This window comes from Chlamydotis macqueenii, chromosome 26 (genome assembly GCF_036417535.1).
Source record: "Chlamydotis macqueenii isolate bChlMac1 chromosome 26, bChlMac1.mat, whole genome shotgun sequence".
NCBI classification, from domain to species: Eukaryota; Metazoa; Chordata; class Aves; order Otidiformes; family Otididae; genus Chlamydotis; species Chlamydotis macqueenii.
The window spans coordinates 4,635,463-4,654,073 of NC_141581.1; the positions used below are offsets into that span (position 1 = coordinate 4,635,463).

The 18,611-nt window shown below is 43.9% G+C and overlaps 1 protein-coding gene across 2 annotated transcripts in view; it reads left to right on the plus strand.

The window, feature by feature from the left end:
- Positions 1–18,611, plus strand: part of KDM4B (lysine demethylase 4B) — an 87,060-nt gene that overhangs the window by 17,999 nt on the left and 50,450 nt on the right. For both annotated transcript variants that reach the window (XM_086767231.1, XM_086767232.1), the window contains exons 5-6: positions 150–343; positions 16,529–16,578. In XM_086767231.1, coding sequence (XP_086623357.1) covers positions 150–343; positions 16,529–16,578 — 244 coding nt within the window. The remainder of the gene's footprint in view (positions 1–149; positions 344–16,528; positions 16,579–18,611) is intronic.

Sequence of the window (18,611 nt, forward strand, 5' to 3'; positions counted from 1 at the left end):
GATGAGCAGTAAAAGTAAGCTTTCTGGAAGCAGGTGGAATTAAATTAATGCAGATAACACTAGGATATCCGCATTTTAAGGTGTTGAAAGGAAGCTGTGGGCTGTTATTCTGATATGTTTCAGTACAAAACATTTCTTTTGAATTACAGGATGTGGAAGAATGGAATATTGGCAATCTGAACACCCTCTTGGACATGGTGGAACACGAGTGTGGCATTATCATAGAAGGTGTAAACACTCCCTACCTCTACTTTGGGATGTGGAAGACAACATTTGCTTGGCATACAGAGGACATGGATCTCTACAGTATCAACTACTTGCATTTTGGGGAGCCAAAATCCTGGTAAGTGATAGAGTAGTGATAGATGGTGGCAACGTGCCTTTCCCCTCTACTTTGAGACCACTACGATATCCTTTTTGTTCAGGTCTACTTAGATCCATCAGGCTTACCTAGTCTCTTCCCGTTTTTTTTCCTCCTCTCCTACTCTACATTTAAAAGCAATTTTACTTTTTCATGCTGACTTACTCAGAGGTCTAATTCCTGACTTTCTAGAGAAGTGGCAAAATTAGGGAGACTTGTTAGCATTACGAGTGAAAACAGATTTCAGCACTTGGGGCTCTCTGAAAGCTAATGCACAGGAGAGCACTCCCACTAATGTGGGAAAGCAATGGTGATGGGAGCACTTCAGATGCACTTTAATAGTGAAAGGCTGTTGTTCTTGCGTTGTGCTGTAGGCAGGAAACATCTGTTACTTTAAAATTGCATTATTTAAATATGTAAATACACTTACAGCTCCAGGGGCAAGGTAGGTTAAAGAATTACTTTTTTGTGATCAATTCTTAGAATAATGATAAGCGTTTTTCAGCACTGTTGCTGCATAGACTGATTGGAAAGAACTTTCCAGTTAGTCAATAGATAAGATAATAGATAACCTAATCAATAGATAAGGATGAAATTAAGAAGCAAGGAAATCCGGAATAAGTTACCAAGAGCCATTCTGTCTTATTTTTTCTCAAGCCTCCTATTTAAAAGTATAACCAGAGAGACTTAGCAACCCAGAAGAGCTTTGCTGAAGATCTTGATGTGACTAATAAATATTGACATTTGCGTGCAAATTAGAGCTTAAATGTCACCGTGAAGCTGCTGTCATTGTGCCCTGGCAGTGGCAGACAAGATCCTCCCATCTCTCTCCATATGAGTCCCCAGTGACACCAAGTTTCTCCAGGCAGTTCGTGCCTGCAGGCGTATAAAAGCCTCCGACAGCAGAGAGGCTGTAATGTCGTCTGGTGTTCTTTTACAGCCTTGGAAAGGGGTGAAAGGAGGGGCTGGATTTGTAACATTCAGCTATAGTCTTAATGGGAATGTTAAAATTCTTCCCAATGTGTCAGAAAATCTGTTTCCCTAGCATATCTGATCCGTAGTCTCCCTCTTTCAGGCAGACACACAAGGATTTTGCAGAGTCTCTTATGATACCTTTGTTAAACAAGCTTGATCTCCAGAAACATATCGCGGAATTAGGAATCAAATGTGACACGCTCTCACTTGACATACTGTCAGTTTTTTCCCTCCCCTTCAGAAGAGGTTCGTCAAACCATTTTTTTCGGTCCCATCTCCGGTAGGTGGTGCCACCGGCACGCGAAACGCATTTACTGTTCTCTGCCCGTTCAGCGCAGTGACCACCAGCGGAGCCGGGGTCGTCTTTAGCGTGGCGGTTTGGCACGCCGAAATACAAGAGCTTGGCTGCTCCGGGAGCTGTACGAGCAGCTGACCCGAGGTCTGCGTCGGGGTCTGCAGTCACGGCCGTCTCTGGCCGCTCCCTGAGTGCCTGCGTGTTAGCAGTTCTGCCTCGTCTGTCTTCTGCTTGCTGTGGTTCCAAGCTCAGAACAGAGGGTTATTGCTTTCAAAAAGTAGAAATAAGAACAGCTTACCTTGAAAAGAGAAGCTGGTTAGACCGTGAAAATCACGGCTGTTCCACAAGTGCTCACGTTGTGAGCAAAGGTAGAGAACAGATGCTAAATGAAGTATACACCCAGTATTTTTGGCCTCGTTGCATGAAGCTTCTGCCTCATCTTTACTAAACTGTGTTTTTTCCTTATCTCCTTATGTTTGCTGCTGTTTCTGTGGGAAATAGGGATTGCATAGAAGAGAAACGCACCAAACAAACCTCCAAACAGGAAAACTCAAACCAGCTTTGTGTAGTGTGTTTGTGTGAAGAGGCTGAGAATCAGAAAGAAGTGAAATTGTAGGTGGGAAATTGTAATTGGCAAATATTGGATCGTAGAAGTTTTTGGTATTCTTGGTACCTTTTATTTCTGTCTCATCTTTTGAGGATTTGGGGGAGATGCTGGGGAACACCTGATATTCCCCAAAGAGGGGCTTTGGTGGTTGAATTCAGTCACCACTGCTTATAACTGGAGTAGAGAAGACAATAAAATCTTCTGGTAAAGGAGCTCAGGTGCTGCTGGTTAAAAGTCAAAGCAGGAATATGCTCTGCACCTGGCTGGCTTTTGGTTTGTGGTTTTTGTTGTTTTTTTTTTCTTTTTCCTTTCTTTAAAAGGGTACCTTTACCTCACTTAAAAAGGAGAGGAGGATTTTTATCCAGCCGTTCTGTGTCTGTCTAGTTTTTTTATAGTAACTAGTTCTGTAAACCTGACACAGCTGGGGGAAAAGGCGGCTTTTGAGGACAGACCATGTTTTGGGCAAAACGTTTTCCTGTTTGAGAGTTTCCTATCTAGATGACAGTGTGTAACACAAACATAGATGTATTGTGACAGGATGCCACTGCTGGTTTGGCAGGCCTCCCTGCTGTTCCCTTAAGCATAAGGCAAGATCATGCCGCTTGCTCAAGTCATTTCTTCCTTGTTCTTCAGTGTGACAGTTTCTGTTAATGAGTTCTCAAGCTCTTCTGTGAACCAGCATTGGCTTCTGAGAAGTAAATCTGAAGATCCCTTTGAGCACACCTGGAACTTTCCAGGTACCTGATCAATTGCCCGTCTCCTGGCTGTGACTGCAGTCATCCCAGAGCTCAGCTGGGGGAGCTCTTGGACTTCAGCGGTGAAACTCCAGTGATGCAGCCTGGCTTGACTCAGATGGCTAAAATGTTAGTTCTGTTTTTCTGGCACCACCTCTGTGGAAATTTCCCAGCTTCCTTCATCCTTTTTATAGACTCTTTGACTCTGACAGTGATCATCTTAGAAGCACCTCGGGGAATAGCAAGAGTGTGGAGAGTTACGAAGTCTACCGGTTTGGGGTTGAGCTTTAAAATAAGAGGCAGGGCTATTGTTTGGCTGTCAGAGATATTTATATAGTGAAATCAAGGACTCTGTGTGTTGGTAGTATTCTGCCTCAAAATTGTCTGTTAAAAACCGTAACTCTTTTGTCACGTCTCTTTATAAATTATCTTTGACTGCTTTGATCCAGACTGTGCACCCAAAGCCCTGCTCCGCAGAGTAGTGCGCAGGAGCGGTGAGAAGCCACCAGCTCTGTTTCCTTATGAAGGCAAAGTGAAAAGGAAATCTGGGAGCTGATTGAGGTTGCTCCCAGACCTCATTCTGCAAGAAATCTCTGTGTTTATTTGCTGTGGAAGAGGTGAAGTACCTCCTCGGGGAGGTCTGGATACGTTCACGCTGTGAGAAGCCACCTCAGTGGCCACAGATAAGCTGAGAAAGGAATCTGGCTCATGGGTCTGGGAAGATGCTTACTGAAATATTATTTTGTATGTGTCTTTCATTTCTGCCTTTAGAATTTTGGGTTATACCTCTTAGAAAACAGGTGCTTTGGGGACTGTTAAGAGTTAAATATCTGTAGTTCAACAACTGAAGATGGCTTCTGTGTGCAACCTAAGGAGCATCTGCTTGGTCATACTGCTCCTTGATTAATGTCTGTCCGTGTCACTGCAGAGAAGTCCTGCTGCCAGCACTTTCCCGTACTATTTCTTTTCCATAAGCGGGGTGGAACAGGCTGCAGCGATGAGTTGTCTGCACAGACCTGTGTCACTGGGGATGCATGTTGAGAAATGGTTCAGCTCTAAGTGGAGTGCTTGAGCAGTAAAGGGTCATCCAGTGATGAGGAGAGGAAAGGGGGTAATGGAAGACAGCTTTTTCCCCGTTTCCAGTCTCATTAAATGATTCATCTCTGCCTGTAGATAACAATGCATTTATTTCTTAAATTCCATCTTGCTGCACCAAGAAGGATGAGCACTGTTATGTCTTTAGCTGCTACGATTGCTGTTGCTGAGACACCCGTACTGCCCTTTGGGTTGTACTTGCCTCATATCAACGATTATCATCTTTTCTGATGTGCTTTTTCACGTGCGTGCATCTGGTCTACGTTGTAATCCCACTTTCGTTGCTTTTAACTAGAAAATCAGTCTGACGGGATGAAGAGGTGGTGTGGAAGGTGTGGGCTCCTCCCACCAAACATACCAGGACTTTGGAGCTGTGGTGTAACTTCACGTGAAACTTCTCAGGCAGGGAGCTGGCAGACTGAATCTCTCGCTTGCTTATTTCTCGAGTTACAATAAAATGGCCCTCTCCCATTAGGAGTTTAATTACAACCTTTTCCTAGCCTGTCTTCAGTTTTTTCAAAAGTTTGAATGTGTTTCATTCTGCAGCCCTGTGTTAAACCTTTTGTGGTAGGAGTTCTTACTGTATCAATTATACGTATTATGTCTAATTACCTTATACGTTCGTGTGCTGAGATCAGAAATAGAGCGTATTGTCAAACGATGCTAACAGAAGACTGATTTTTTATAATGACAGAAGCAACAAAACTGAATGCCAAGCCTCATACTTCACGGTTATTACGGCATTTTATTGAGGAGCATATGTGTCTCAGCCCTGGCAATTTGAAAAGCGCATTTTTAAACACTGCAGTGCTCCACCATCCCTTCCTTTCATCCCCATAAAAATGTGGAATACCTGCCTCCAGGGCTTCCCGTGGCAGGGAAGTGCCGAAGGAAACTGTAAATGTCAATAATGTGCATTTGATGGATACTTTGAAGGTGCAATGGCTGTATGGTGTTTTGTCAACACTGTAACTCCTGACGGGGTAATAAGGTGATTTTTCTGAGATATTTTGTGACTGATCTTGCTGTGTAGCAACAGTATTTAACGTACCTTCCGAAAATACTAATGGGATGTTACCCTGTGTTCTTTCTCTCAGAAACTGCAAGTGTTAAACCAGAGTGACACTGAGGATGGTAATTGATTTTTATAAGATGTCCCCGTTTCCTTATCATGATGGATGTTTAATCCCCTTTAATTAAAACAGGGAGCCAGCTTTAGCTTTTAAGTTATGTGGTCTCCTCTCCAAAAGGTTCCCTTGCTGAAAGTGGATCATGCCTAATCTGTTTGACTTTGATATCGCAAAGTACACTTTATGCCAGAACAGCAGTTTATGTGGAATTAAGGACAAATTACCAAAGGAACTTTAAAATAATATGATTAGTCGAAAGCGCTGGTCACAGATACAATTATGTTTTAAAAACCACCTCTGTAGTTCTGTCTTGTAAAAGTCTTAAGCCTGCTTACTTGAAAGTACCTAACCTGAAAACTGTATTTTAGAATTTCTGCTTTGTTTCCTGCAGCTCTCTAGCGAGGTTCCCTGTAACATTTACAGTTTAATAAATTTGCGGTATCCGTAGCTGATGCCACCATCAATAGGGAAACCTCACGTTTTCCAACAGTGGTACGACGGGGAGATTTAAAGTAAGAGATGATTGTTCCCCTGGGAGAGTATTGCGAAAGGAGCCCGCTGTATTCTTGGCTAAGAGCATCTACTAAAGCAGCTGCAGATGGGAAGTGCCGAGGATCTCGCTGCTGATTTTATTTTTGTTGTTATCTTAGGGAGCGTTGCAGCTGTCTTAATCAGAACTCTTGTCCCATCCTCCCCCCCACGACAGAAAATGTTTATCCCTAGAAAACTATCTTGGAGAAGGAAAATGACCTAATACAGACGTGGAGCTTAACTCTTCCAGCTTCTCTCCTTCATTTCCAGCGCAGACGCTGGCTCCTCATCCCCGTTTCCCATGTGTGCTGTTCTGCACCATCCCTCTGCGTTAACGCTCACGTATGTCTCAGTTTGTTGCGCGCTCGATGTAATCTCATTGAAAGCCGCTGGGTTTAGTGTTCGATACAGAATTGTGTGGCAGCAGGGGGAAGGGCAGTTGTCCCTCGCATCATTTATTGCCTTCTGACTCCGACATTCCCTTAGGGGGCCATTGCACGAGGCGGTTGAGTCGCTGGATTGATCAGATGTGATTATAAGTCTTGATTATTTGGATTGCAGTAACCCTTGCACCCCAGAGATCCTGCGAGTTCCTTAGAGCTAGATTAACTGGAATCACATACACGTTTTGCCCTTGAGGGACCTGAGGACTGAATTTGTTATGCTAAGACTTTACATTTTGCTCCACAAGAGAATTTTTTTTTTCCTGAGTTTTCCTTTTCCTATTTCTTGGCGTTAGGGAATTCAGAAGAAGATTCTTGCAGCCTTTCCTCCCTCACTATCCACGGTCTGCATCAGCCTTCCACACAAAGTCTGTGTGGTTTGCCTGGCTCTTAAATGTGCGCACACATTCGCGGTTTGCGTCTTCCCCTCCTGACAGTAGAGATTTACAGGCTCGTTGGGGTGGAGTGGGGGGAGAAAGGAGGGGCAGGGGAAGGCCATTTGGCTGAGATGGGCTCCTTGCAGCTCACAAATTTCTTTCCTGCCTCTGCTATCCCATGTAATCTGTTTTACAGCTCTGCAGTTTTGGATGGAGAAAGAGTAGAATTTATGGTGATGGTTGATTTATAGATTAACTGCAACACCATTTGCTCTCAGGCAGATTTGGCAAAGCAAGGCCCTTTTCTGTTGATAAAAGGGATAGAGGAAGGAACAGTGATATTCATTAAAAGCAATAAAAGGAAAGGGAGATAAAGGATGGCCAGGCAGAACAGCTTTTCATTCTCTTGCCCCTTCCAAAGCTGTTAGGTGAAAGCTGGTTTGGAAGAGGCTTTCTGCATTGAGAATCCGTGCGTGTGGATTCAGGAAAGGAGCGATGTATTGAGATGCAGAGTGGCATCCCCCTGTAATTCAGGGATAAATGAGAGCAGCGCAGCAGTCAGTTATTAATACAGCCTTTCAGGCTTCATATACCGCAGTCATTAGTTAATCAATACAAACCACACTACGCTGCTAATATTCAAGCAAGCCTTCGCCCAGGGTTCCTCGCTCTGAGGTGCTGGGTGTCCTGGAGGTGGTGCTGTGGGTGAAGGATGGTGTAAATCTCAAAGGGGACAGTGCTAGCTGATGGTCTGTTTTAAAAGTCCGAGGGGTCGGCGTGTTGTACGGAGACTGAACCTTGGGTGACTGGAGTGATGTTGATGTGGTTAAGTCATCAAACCAAACCATGTGAAGAGTTACGAGCTCTAACTTGTGTGACGTGGATTATCTTCCCAGTCAGGTGCCTGCAATTGCAGTAGTGGAGATTTTTCTTTTTAACTGACTTAGATCCTTCTTGTATTCTTGTCTAAACCCACTGCAGAGGACGTGGTATTAGTATGTACTTTCCTGCCATTTTAGTTTTCAGTCTGTGTGTTTTATGTCCGTCTCTGCTGGCCCTCTCTAGTTAGTTTGTTGAAATTAGAAACTCTTTGAGGTTGGGGTTCGTCTGTGAGTGGTACCTAGCCTAGCAAAGCGGAGATCCTTCTGCTCTGCAGTTCGTCTCTGTACCTTTCCGTAATGATCTTGAGAAGTGATGACGCTGATCTGTGATCGCATCCTCGTTTTTACAGCAGTGTCTTCAAGTGGGCTCCTGCTCACCACCGCGGTGTATAACGCGTGTGCCGCTGTTTCTGCCAGCGCTAATAATTCATCACAGCTCAGTGGTCCCAGTCTGGATTGAGAGAAGCGCGTCTTTGATCCAAGAAGGCTCTGGCTGCAACTCATTCTTGTGTTTTGAAAGTGTCTGCTCAAAGCTCAGGCCTGATTTGAAATGAAGATCTAGGAAAGTCTGACAGGATCACAGATCGGTTTTAATAACCGAGGCTTTTGAACAGTGCGCTCTGCCACGGAGACAAGATGGGAGGGAGATGTGCTTCCGTGCTTCAGAGAACGCTTTCAGCCTGATCTGTCTTGGGCCCTGCGGGACAGTGAGCTTGCAGATTCCGGCTTGGCATGGCGCTGAAAGCAGGGCTTGGAAAGACCGGAAGGAACCGAGAGTGGTACTGCAGGGCTTTGTCTTTATTCACATTTTGTTAACATGTTGGCAGAAATCAGCGGGGATTTTTTTCTTTACTCAGCAGAGAAAATTGACATTGGGTGATGCCAAGCCGCGTACAAGTGCAGTTTAAAATAACAGCCGCCCGTAGTAACGGCAGCACTCAAACAGCACAGCCTCCTCTGAGCGCTGCGCCGTTGTAACTAGTTAATGTTCCAGTAACTAGTTCATGTTCCCAGTAGTCTCTGTGTACTGGGTTTCCATCCACTTCATTTCTGACTGGCCTATCCACATGACAAAGGAGGTCAAGGAGAAGAAATAAAGGAAACTTTACAAACCGTGTCACCGATCTGTGTCAAATCTTAGCTGTACCCTGCTAGCTTTGATGCCGAGGAGAGCCTGGGCGCTGGCTTCACAGTGGTAGCTGTAGTTAGAAACAACGCGGCTTGATGAGGAGCATTCAACCTTTCAAATGGATTTTTTTTTTTTCCCCCCTCAAAAAAGAAAAGAGTGTGTGTAGAGGCATTACACCTCTAGCAGAAGGGGTTTCCTAATCTAAAGATCTCTTTCCTTACGAGTGAGCAGATTGCTTTTGTTCTCCTGGAGGCAATTATCCATATTTTTTTCCAGAAGCATCCATGTGCACATGCCCAGTAAGGGAGGCAGCTCTCTCGGGCCAGTAGGTACCAGACAGGAACATCTGTGATCTCCCCCTGGTCACCTTTTTTCTCCTTGTTCCTTGAGTTGCATTGAGGTTGGTTTTTTTTAGAATGTAAGGTCTTTGAGCATAATATCCACTTTTCTTTACAAAAAGGGTGATCAATAATCTGATGACCAGTTTTGGGAGATAAATCTGATGTGAACAGGTTCTTTAAAACAAACAACAGAGGATGGCAAGGGAATGAGTATTGCAGTCATCTCTGCTGAATTGTGTACTAATTGTCTTCTTGGCCAAACCCAATGAATAAATTATTTCATAATGTTTTTCCCAAAACACCTTTTCTCAGGAAAACACCCCCTTCACGCTGCTCATTCACCACGTGCAGAAGCAGGCTCTGGGTTTATTTTGTGCGTGTGGAAGGAGAGTCACTCCAGTGTGACTGGAAACTTTGTGCTTGTGCCTGGCGTTTGTTGCTGTGAAGCTTACTGGGCTGATACCCTGGTAGTCTTTCCAAGAGCAGATGGTTGTTCGTATTAAACTCGACATTTTAAAATAGTATTTAAAAATTGCATTTCAGTGCTGGAAAAATCTTTTTGTATTCATTGGGGTTTGGGTCAGTGAAACAAGGTGGAAGTCGCCAATTGCTTAGTTGCTTTGTGCAAGTCTTGTAGTTATGAGTTCAGGTGTTCCTCTTGAAACTTCATGTTGCTTTAAAATCATAATTTTAAAAAGCTACTTCCTAATGTCATTTCTTGAAACTAATGCCTCTTTCATACTGTTTCTAGCTCATGACAGTTTTGAGGGTTGGAGAGTCTTGTGATCGGCACAGGTTAGGTTTGACTCCCATCTTCCAGCAGTCGGTCCGTAAGGGTTCGGTCCCCGCTCCAGAGTGATCTAAGATACTCTGCCCGTTGTTCCTGGAAAACAAATTGAGAGGCTGCAATTGCTCCAACTTTAGTTTCGTAAGGGAAGGAGGAAGTTTCTCGTGCTTACTGTTCTGCTAGCAGCAAAACTGCTCGCCGTTTCTCCGCGTTGCGCTTGGCAATGGGGTTGATAATCAGGCAGCTGCGTGCATGGAAAAGAGATTTTACCGAGTGAAACGGGCTCTGTGGTGTAAGCGCTGAGAGTGCTTGCTGTTACCCAGGCCCTTTCTGTGCAGGTTTTGTCCTGATTTTCTTCCTGTGCCGCTTCCCAAAGGACTGCGTTTGAGCAGCCGTCTGCAGAGCTCGTTTTCCTCCGAGCTGCAGAGGACAGGTTGATTTGGTGTGTTTGTGTGGCTGTAATCTTGTTCTGTCATTACCTATTTACTCCTTATTACGGCTTTTTGCACAGATACTCCCCAGCCTCTGTGTTTATCTTTCTCTCTGTGTGTATTTCAATAAAAATGTCATTATTTGAAATCATTGACACTGCTTGTTAGAGATACGGAGTTCCATCATCTATTGTCCGGTAAAATGATCCATTAAAGATAAAACTGCAGACGCTCGATAAAGGCTCTTTCCTGGGAACAAGGAGCTCTCTGATCCGTCTGTGATCTAATCGCCAGAGCTCGTGGTTGCCTCCTTCCTGTGAAGGAGCCACAACAGAAGGGGACAGGCGAGGGAGGCTGGAGATTTGCCCTTCCAAACGGTGATGTTGGGAAGGGAAACGGGATGCTTACAGCAAATTCACTGTGGGGTGACCTCGCGTATTGATGAGGAGGGGAAGGGAGGCAGTTGATTTTTGTCTTGTAACGAACTGGGAGGGAGAGCGGGATGGAGCGAGGTTAAACATGGGGGAAAGGAAGGGTGAGGAAAAGAGGGAGGGAGATGACAGCGATATCGATGAAGGAGCAATCCATTTGTGTTATTGAAATGCCTTTTTTAATATTTTTTTTTTCTCCCCATATAGGCTGCGAAACAGCTTGAAAACAGTGTGGAAAAAAACTACTTGTGGCTCTGAGCTTTCCTTTGACACTGCTAGGAGAGCTAGAGTTGTAAATACTTTACCTTGTAGAAAAATTCAGCCACTGAAGCAAGACAGGAATTTTGAAAAGGAGACACTACTCTGTATATAGGGGTTCTTCTTAATGGCTTCTGTTGGGCAATAAATATTCTTGATAGACCAAGGGGTTTTCTTTGGAGGCAGTGCTGCTGTTGTGGGGGCTAATGGCGGTGAAGGTGAGGGTTCAGAGTAGGCATTTATGGCCGTACTTTGTCTTGCGGAGATTGCAATAATAGCTTTTTATTCTGCCTGTCATGACTGAGAGCATGTTGGCATTTGATTCGTCAAAGGGTCAATATTCTTGGCACAGCTAAATCTGCTTTGGAGACAGATAACTAACCCCAGCTTGACACATGATCTTAGGATTTTAAGTGCGCCGTTCTCCTTTTGTTTCTGTTCCTTATTTCGGCAGTAATAGCGTGTTAAACTGCGCGGGGCCTGTTTGGCCAGACCTTGTGCAGACACTGTGAAATTAACTTCCTTACCTTCCAACGTGAATCAGGCTGAAGTGGCGTTTCCCGAGCCTTGTGGTCGAACTCCTCCTGCCCGTGGTGCCGGGTCTGTAGTAGAGGCTGGGGGGATGAGATCTGGCAATCTAATCACTGCTTAATTGCTCTGCTTTGGTGCAAGGAGAGGCTGATGTGCGAGGGAGTGGGGAGGCAAGGTGGTGTGGCAGCTGTGGCAGGAAAACGTCTTGGAAGCTTCTGGGGGGAGTTTGAGCTGAGGGACGGGATGGTCTGGTCCTCTGCTCAAGCTGGTGATAGCTTCAGGGGAGAACAGTTCTTAAGCGGAGATAAACCAGTGGAGGATTGCCTTTGTTACGGGGAAAGTTTTTAACTTGGCCAGCTTTTGGTGGCCAAGGAGAAGATAAAATTGAATTACATCCACTTTTGAAGAAGTGGCGGTGAGGACAGGACCTGAGCTGGTCTGTAACGTCCCTGAGGAGCACCTGATGCTGGAAACTCACTGCTGTAGTGAACTCCCCGTTATGTCATCTCTTAACGGCTTCTAAACCGCTCCTTGTATCCCAGGATGGTCTGTCTGCTCTTTTTTACTGACACACTCGTTTAATTCTTAACTCGCCAGACATTTGCTTATTTATTTTCATTGTTCCTGATAATAATTCTAAGCCATTAGAGGGGAAAATTGTATTCAAAAATGCTGTTTCACACTTTATTTGTTTGATGATTTAGAGCGATAGAAAATAGCACATTTGCTGGCTTTTATAGTCTGATAATTATCTGCATCCATCAAGCCATTCCAGGGGAATAAACAAAACACCAAGAAAATTACGCTATTAATGACATCCTTTCTGGCAAACAGGAAGGATCTTTCTTTTGTGTTAAGGATAAAAAGGGGACTGTCCAGTTAAACTTATGCTAAAAATGCAAACTTCCACTGCAGGGAAATGATTCTCCAACACAGATACCCTTCTGGGCCCGTGACCCTGGTAATCACAGTCAGAATCAGTTTTGCAGGATGCTCAGGAACTGCGGAAAATTACGTGGAAGTAGAGATCAGAAATGCTGGAATCGGGTTTCACGAAGCAAGTTTGGAAGCTGCAAGTCTCTCGGGTAGCACAGCAAGTTCCGTGTTTATAGAAGCGATATTTAATCCATTTCAGGGGCCTGCTCTTGTTTGCGCAGAAAGAGTAGAAAAAGGTAATTTGACAGGATCGGTATGTTACTCTCAGATTGTTGACTTTGGGGTAAGATGACATTTGAGTCATACAGCTATAACTTTTTTTAGCTTGAGATTTTTCTTTTTCCCCCCTCATTCTGTAAATCTTGTGTTCCCTGGCAAAGCAGCAAGACGTTATTCGTGCTGTAAGCCGACAAACTGCTGAGTGGCAGATTTTCGGGTTGAGCTTGGCCCTTTGTCTTGGTCAGCCACTGCAAGGCTGACCCTTGGAAGCACATTCTTAAGGCAGCAGTCTCCTGGTTTGTTTGTAAGCCCAGTTTCTGGGAAGTTTCATATGTCTTAAACCAGTTGCTGGTTTAGCGCAGTTTATGAACTTCGCTTTTATTGTGGAAACAGCTTGAACCAGAAGAGGTGGATTTTGCACTTGAAGCGGTGGCTCAAGGTCAGCATTTTTGGCATTGTTGTGTTTTCTGTTAGCTGTTGCAGATGTTTTCTTTGCAGCAGAAGTGCTCTGTAAAAAGATGATTCTTAAGAAGGGCAGTTGAACTATTTATGCTGCCACCGTCGCTTCTCTTTAGTTTAGATTGTTTGGGGCAATGGAAGATCCTCGCTCCATCTTTGTGGAAGTGTCTGCTCGAGGCTGGATCAAAGTGAGTCCTGCTCTGCGCCCAATTCAGCCTTCCCCAGGCAGAGGGATGTCACCAAACGGCTTCTGCTGGCTGGGGTGCAGCGTCGGGCGGTGCGCGGTCTGAAAGCCTTGGCACGGCCCGGTTCAAGATCAAGCAGATAGCGTCGTCTGTGTTGGCCGATGGATAAAAAGTGGTGTTTTGCTTGTCCTCAGGTTTTTTCTTCTCTTTCCTTGTCTTTGTGGAATACGTTTGTGCTATCATCTGAGTGGGACAGAGAAGGGAAGCAGCTTTACACATGTTTTGATTTTTTTTCTTTTTTTTTTTTTTTTTTTTTCTTTTTGAAAGATTTTGATAGGGTAGGGTTTGGTTTTGGTATTTTTCTAGAGGAAACCTACTACGTTTAGTATTTGGGCTGCGGTACTAAAGGAAAAAGAACCGTAGCATTTGTTGAAAAAAGTATTCCAAGTGGTGCATATATAGAAGGAAATGACTGAATCTGCTTTCCCACGTGTAACCTTGTCAGTTGTCTCTGGAATTAAAGATCTTTTGCTGTTCATCTGCGCCCCGGCCTGTGGGTGCAAGAGGGACGGTAACAAATCGTCCTGAGTGACGGCGTTTTGTCGGTTCCCTCTGTCAGGATTTTTGTCCCCAGCAAGCGCCGGGTCGTTTTTCATGGTGCGGGCAGGAGGACGGTACCGTGGGTCGTACACAAAAGCCAGCCCTTGGAGGATGTTTACGTGCTCAGTGACAGTACTCCTTTGATTGCAACAATTTCTAATCTTCCCGTGTCGCCTCCTTTGTTATTCTACCTTGTAATCAATCATTTTGCGTCCGGATGAGCTCGCTGGCTCCATCTCTGCAATACTTGCAGAAGCCATCTGTGTGTCTTACTGATTTTCAATAGCAGCCCAAATTCTTCCCTTATTGCCTATCTTGATGTAAATCGGTCAGATTTGTGAGTGTAACTTAAAGCAGAATTGGACCTACGTTTAATTCTCATCTGCAGTTCATGTTGTGAATTCCTCGGAATAAATGTCTCGGGATGTGTAGGCTCTGCTTCCTAAAAGGCTGGCCCAAACAAAAAAAGTTAATTTTGAAAACTGGCGTCGACTATTGCCAAGAGGCTGTTCTGCGGTAGGTTATTCTGATTTCTGTATTTTTACATATAGTTCTTTTTTCTAAGCTGGAAATTCCTCCTCTCTTGCTGGTTGCTATCCAAGCAAGTCCTTTTGCTTTGTCTCTCCGTGGGCCGTTCTCTAAAGCTCAGCTTGGCTTTCCGCAGTCTGCAGTTTCAGATAACACAATAACCATGTTCCAACGTATTAAACTTTTAACATCCTCAAGATTCAATTAATCTTATCTTTACAACTCCCAATTACAGGCACTAATTAAGGGAAGGTTGCATTGTGGACCGGGGATATTACATTAATCATTGGCAGCCTTGTAGCCATAAATTAGTTCTTTCCCAATCCTTCAGCGTTTCTCCCAGAAGGAATGGAATGTCTCATTTCCCTGTTTTAAGGGACATTAATCCCACAAAGGAGCTTTGGATTGGGATTAGTTTTATCACATTTATGTAAGTGATGAATGGTCTTTGTAAAAAGGAAAGCTGCTAGCTTTGTCCCAGACAAATGAAATTGAATTGCTTGATAATTATACAATTTAAGGCACTGTCAAACTTTGGTCAGATGGTGTTGGGAGTCCACTGCTCTATTGATTAGTTTGTAAGATTAGGTGCTACATAGTGTTTTCCCTTAGATTTTTTTTAAGCCATCAGTTTAAATCGGCTTAATGTCTAAATCTTGAAGCGTCCTGTGTATGGCTTTAGTGCTTTGTTATCCTTTCTAACCTGCCAGCCCCCAGCAGGTGAGTTTTGGTTTTGTACAAATCACTACGGGGGATGACTTCTGCCTGTTTCTCCTTACACCGTAGATAAACTTTAGACTTGAAATTTGAGAAGCTAAGCACGGGGACGGGCTGAAAGTCCCCTAAAATCGGGTGGTTTTTGAGAGATCCTCAACTCCTCACCCGTGGTTGAGATCGTGCGGTTGCCCGCTACAATATCCTGTTTGCGGCTTGGTATAAGGAGACATGATGGTTTTGACATCTTTATTGGAAACAACAAAAATAATGCATCTTTTATTATTTACGTGGAACAAAAGTTACAGCTGGCAATAAATGTAATTCCCACAAATGTAAATTTTCAAAATTCTGTTACAAAAAGCGGTATGAGAGCCACTTACGGTTTGGTGCGGGATGTAAACGATAATTGACGGAATTCCGTTGGCATTTTGATGTGTGTCATCGTGTTAAACGTGTTCGAGTGTCTCGTGCCTGGTTTTTGTTTCTGTGCGTACTGAGCAGGTACAACTTCAAAGCAGTCAGGTAGCTAATAACTTCTGGGGAGGAAAACCAGCCACTGGACACTTTCCTGGTGTGTGGAAATAAACGTCACATGCAGCACTGCTGCTGCAGCTGTTAGAAGCCTTTTTGCCTTATTTTTTGATTTTTTTTTTTTTTAATTGCTTTTAATGTCTTTGTGGCATTAAAGCGCATTAAAGAGCCCACATTGCCTGTAAGGAATCAGAAATCTCCTGTCCCTCATTTTCTGAGGTGGGCTGAGCGTGTGCGTGGCTCACGGAAGAGCTCGGTGGAAGGCTTCTTGGTGGAAGAAATGCACGGTCTGGGGTTTTTCTATAACTTCGTGTGTTATCTCTTCACATGGCAAAGTGTTTCAGAAGTAGGACTCTGCACTTGGTTGGTTTTCTAATGATCACGGGAGAATATTGCCCTGAGGCTTGTGCGTGACTTCAGGCAGTTGGTTGTTTTTCCAGGATTCTATTTCGTACTTTGCGAAGAATATTGACTTTTTTTTAATAAAATGATACTTTGAATAATTTTATTTTCATTTGCTGTCGATAGGCCAATGTACACAGACCCTCCTTCACGCCTTTTCAGCCCGTTTGAAATTGCTTTTGCGTTTCTCTTTAGCACAGCCTCATGGTTTTACTTTGCAGATGTCTTTCCGGTGGAAAACGCGCCTGCTGTTCCCTGCACTGATTCATTTCTCGTTTTTCCAGTGCTGTATCATCACTTCGTCTTCTCAGTTTTCCTTCTACTTTGTGAAGTCCTTTGATACTGTTTAAAAAAAAACTGCAGGAAAATGACACACATCATATGACACATCTAAGGACTTTTATTAAAATACTGACTTTCTTCCGTGTGCTATAATTACGTGTTACCGACACCTTCCAGACTTCTCAAATTTTGGTTGTATTTCCAGACGTTAATCGTCAGCGTGCCGTGCAAAAGTTATTACCTCACTTGTTTCTAGCCCTCTTTTCTTTCACCGTTTTCAGGTTATAGTGTGATTTTTATTTATTTTTCCTTTTGTGTTCACTTTCTCCTAGGTATGCCATACCTCCAGAACACGGCAAGAGATTGGAACGCCTGGCAAAAGGTAAGCTGTGCTTCCTCCTGAGTTTGGACCTGCTGCAGAGACTGAAAAGTTCTCAGTGAATTTTCCAGCTAGTGCAACCGTTTTCTCAAAGCCTTGGTCTTCTGGCACGCCATGACCCTAACTAAAATTGATAGAAAAAACCTTGGATTTTGAGGCATTGAGACCAAACGCTTCCATGGGGAAATGGGTTTGAGAAGAGGCCCATCAGGCATCTCCCTGTGCAATGGTCTGAGGTTTGTCCGTGAGCTGAGAACCCTCGCTGGTCCTCCTTTGTCTTTTCAGTACAATGAAGGCCATCTTAAAACAAACAAAAAATGAGAAAAGGAAAAGAAAAGGAAAAAAAAAAAAAAAGAGCAGGGCCAACTCAAGCTGTGATAAACGTCCGCCTCTCGCCAGGCTGTAAGTTTTTGACCTTACAAAGTGTCGGCCTTGGCTGTGGAAACCTCGCGTGTGAGTTGGTGCCTGACCTCCTGCCAAGGCTGTCCGGTAAGCGGCCGCCCGCCCCCGGCACAGCGGCAGGCGCAGACGTCGGCGTTCCATCCCTGGAATTCCTGCTGCTTTCTGGTGGGTAAGGCTGGAAGGTTCAGGGAAGATGTCTGACTGCAGAAGTCTGTATTTTTTCATTTGTGGATGTTGTGTTTGGTTTTTGTTGCTATTTTTGTTCACTTGCAAATGTTCTAAGTGCTGCCCAGCTAAAAAAAGCTCCTATCCCCGAATAATTAACTCAAAATCTACATGGTTCATCTTCAATGAGGCGTACTTTAGTGATGTAAATCTGTTGTTCGAGTTAGTGCAGCAGAAGCTAGCAGGAAAATCTGAAAGACCGTATTCTGATGCAAAATAAAAAAAAGTTCTGATACTTTTTTCCCAGAAAGTAGACAAGTTCAGAGTAGTGGCGTTTCTTGCTGATAGTGTGGCAGTCTATTGACTGTTTCTTATGTGAATGAAAAAGAGGAGGATGTTGAAAGAAGCAGCTGGTTGCGTAGGATAAATGTAGAATAAATGGCTGTAGATGTCTTAGGACATGGTAGCGTTCTCCTGTACACCAAGAGCCACGACCCCTAGACACAGATCTTATTGAAAATTGCCGCTCAGAAGCGTTGCCTTACAAAGCTACAGCTCGGTTTAGTGATTTGCCAGGTTTTATAAAAGTTACTTTTTCATGTATTAGAATCTGAAATACCAGACGGAAGTCTGATGTAAGTCACGCTAAGTCTCTTGCTGTTTGTTCCTTACTGATGATCAATTTTTGAGGCGCATCGATGGGGTTGGCGGTGTATAAACCAGAAGCAAATGATCAGTGATCTCGGCTTTCTTTTAGTTTTCTGTTGCTTAGTGCCTTTTGGAAATGGGGATGGGTAAGGTCTTGAAACAACAACGGAGCGGTGTTGCTGCTTGGGCATCCTCCGTCCTCTGCCTTCAGCTGTGAAGAAGTTTGCTGTGGAGAAATGCGGGTGCGATTAATACGGAAAATGAATAGCTGAGCTGTAAATGGGCTCACTGGGAGAGCTGTGGAGCCCACAGAGAGAATGCTAATGTGTTGCCATGTTATTGGTGCTAATCACTTAAAATGTGCTTCTTTATTAGTAGCGTTAATGAGAGCCACTTAAACTGTGCATTAAAAAGAGGAACTGCGGAGAGGGACGACAGGCTGGGTAGCAGACAGTCATAATTTTAATTGAAATGCTTTTAGTACAAAAATATAAAAAAACGCAATCCAGTAATCCTTTTCACTTTCTGAAACCCCTTCCATTATGTCTCATCAATTAGTTTTGTTTCCAGAGCTTGGGTTATTTATTTTCCTAAATGGCGATGTTTTTAATCCCTATAAACACACAGTTTGTTACTGAATCACCTGCCTGGAGTGGAACGCCCGGTCTTGAACAAAGTGGCGTTACGTCGGTTTAGCTGGCATTTCTGGGAGGAAAGTGTTGACGTCAAGGAGTTTGCTTAGTTTTTGCCATAATTTTAGTATTTTTAATTATTTGTTTTAATAGCTCTGCATGGATCTTATAGCTCCTAAGGTAGAAATT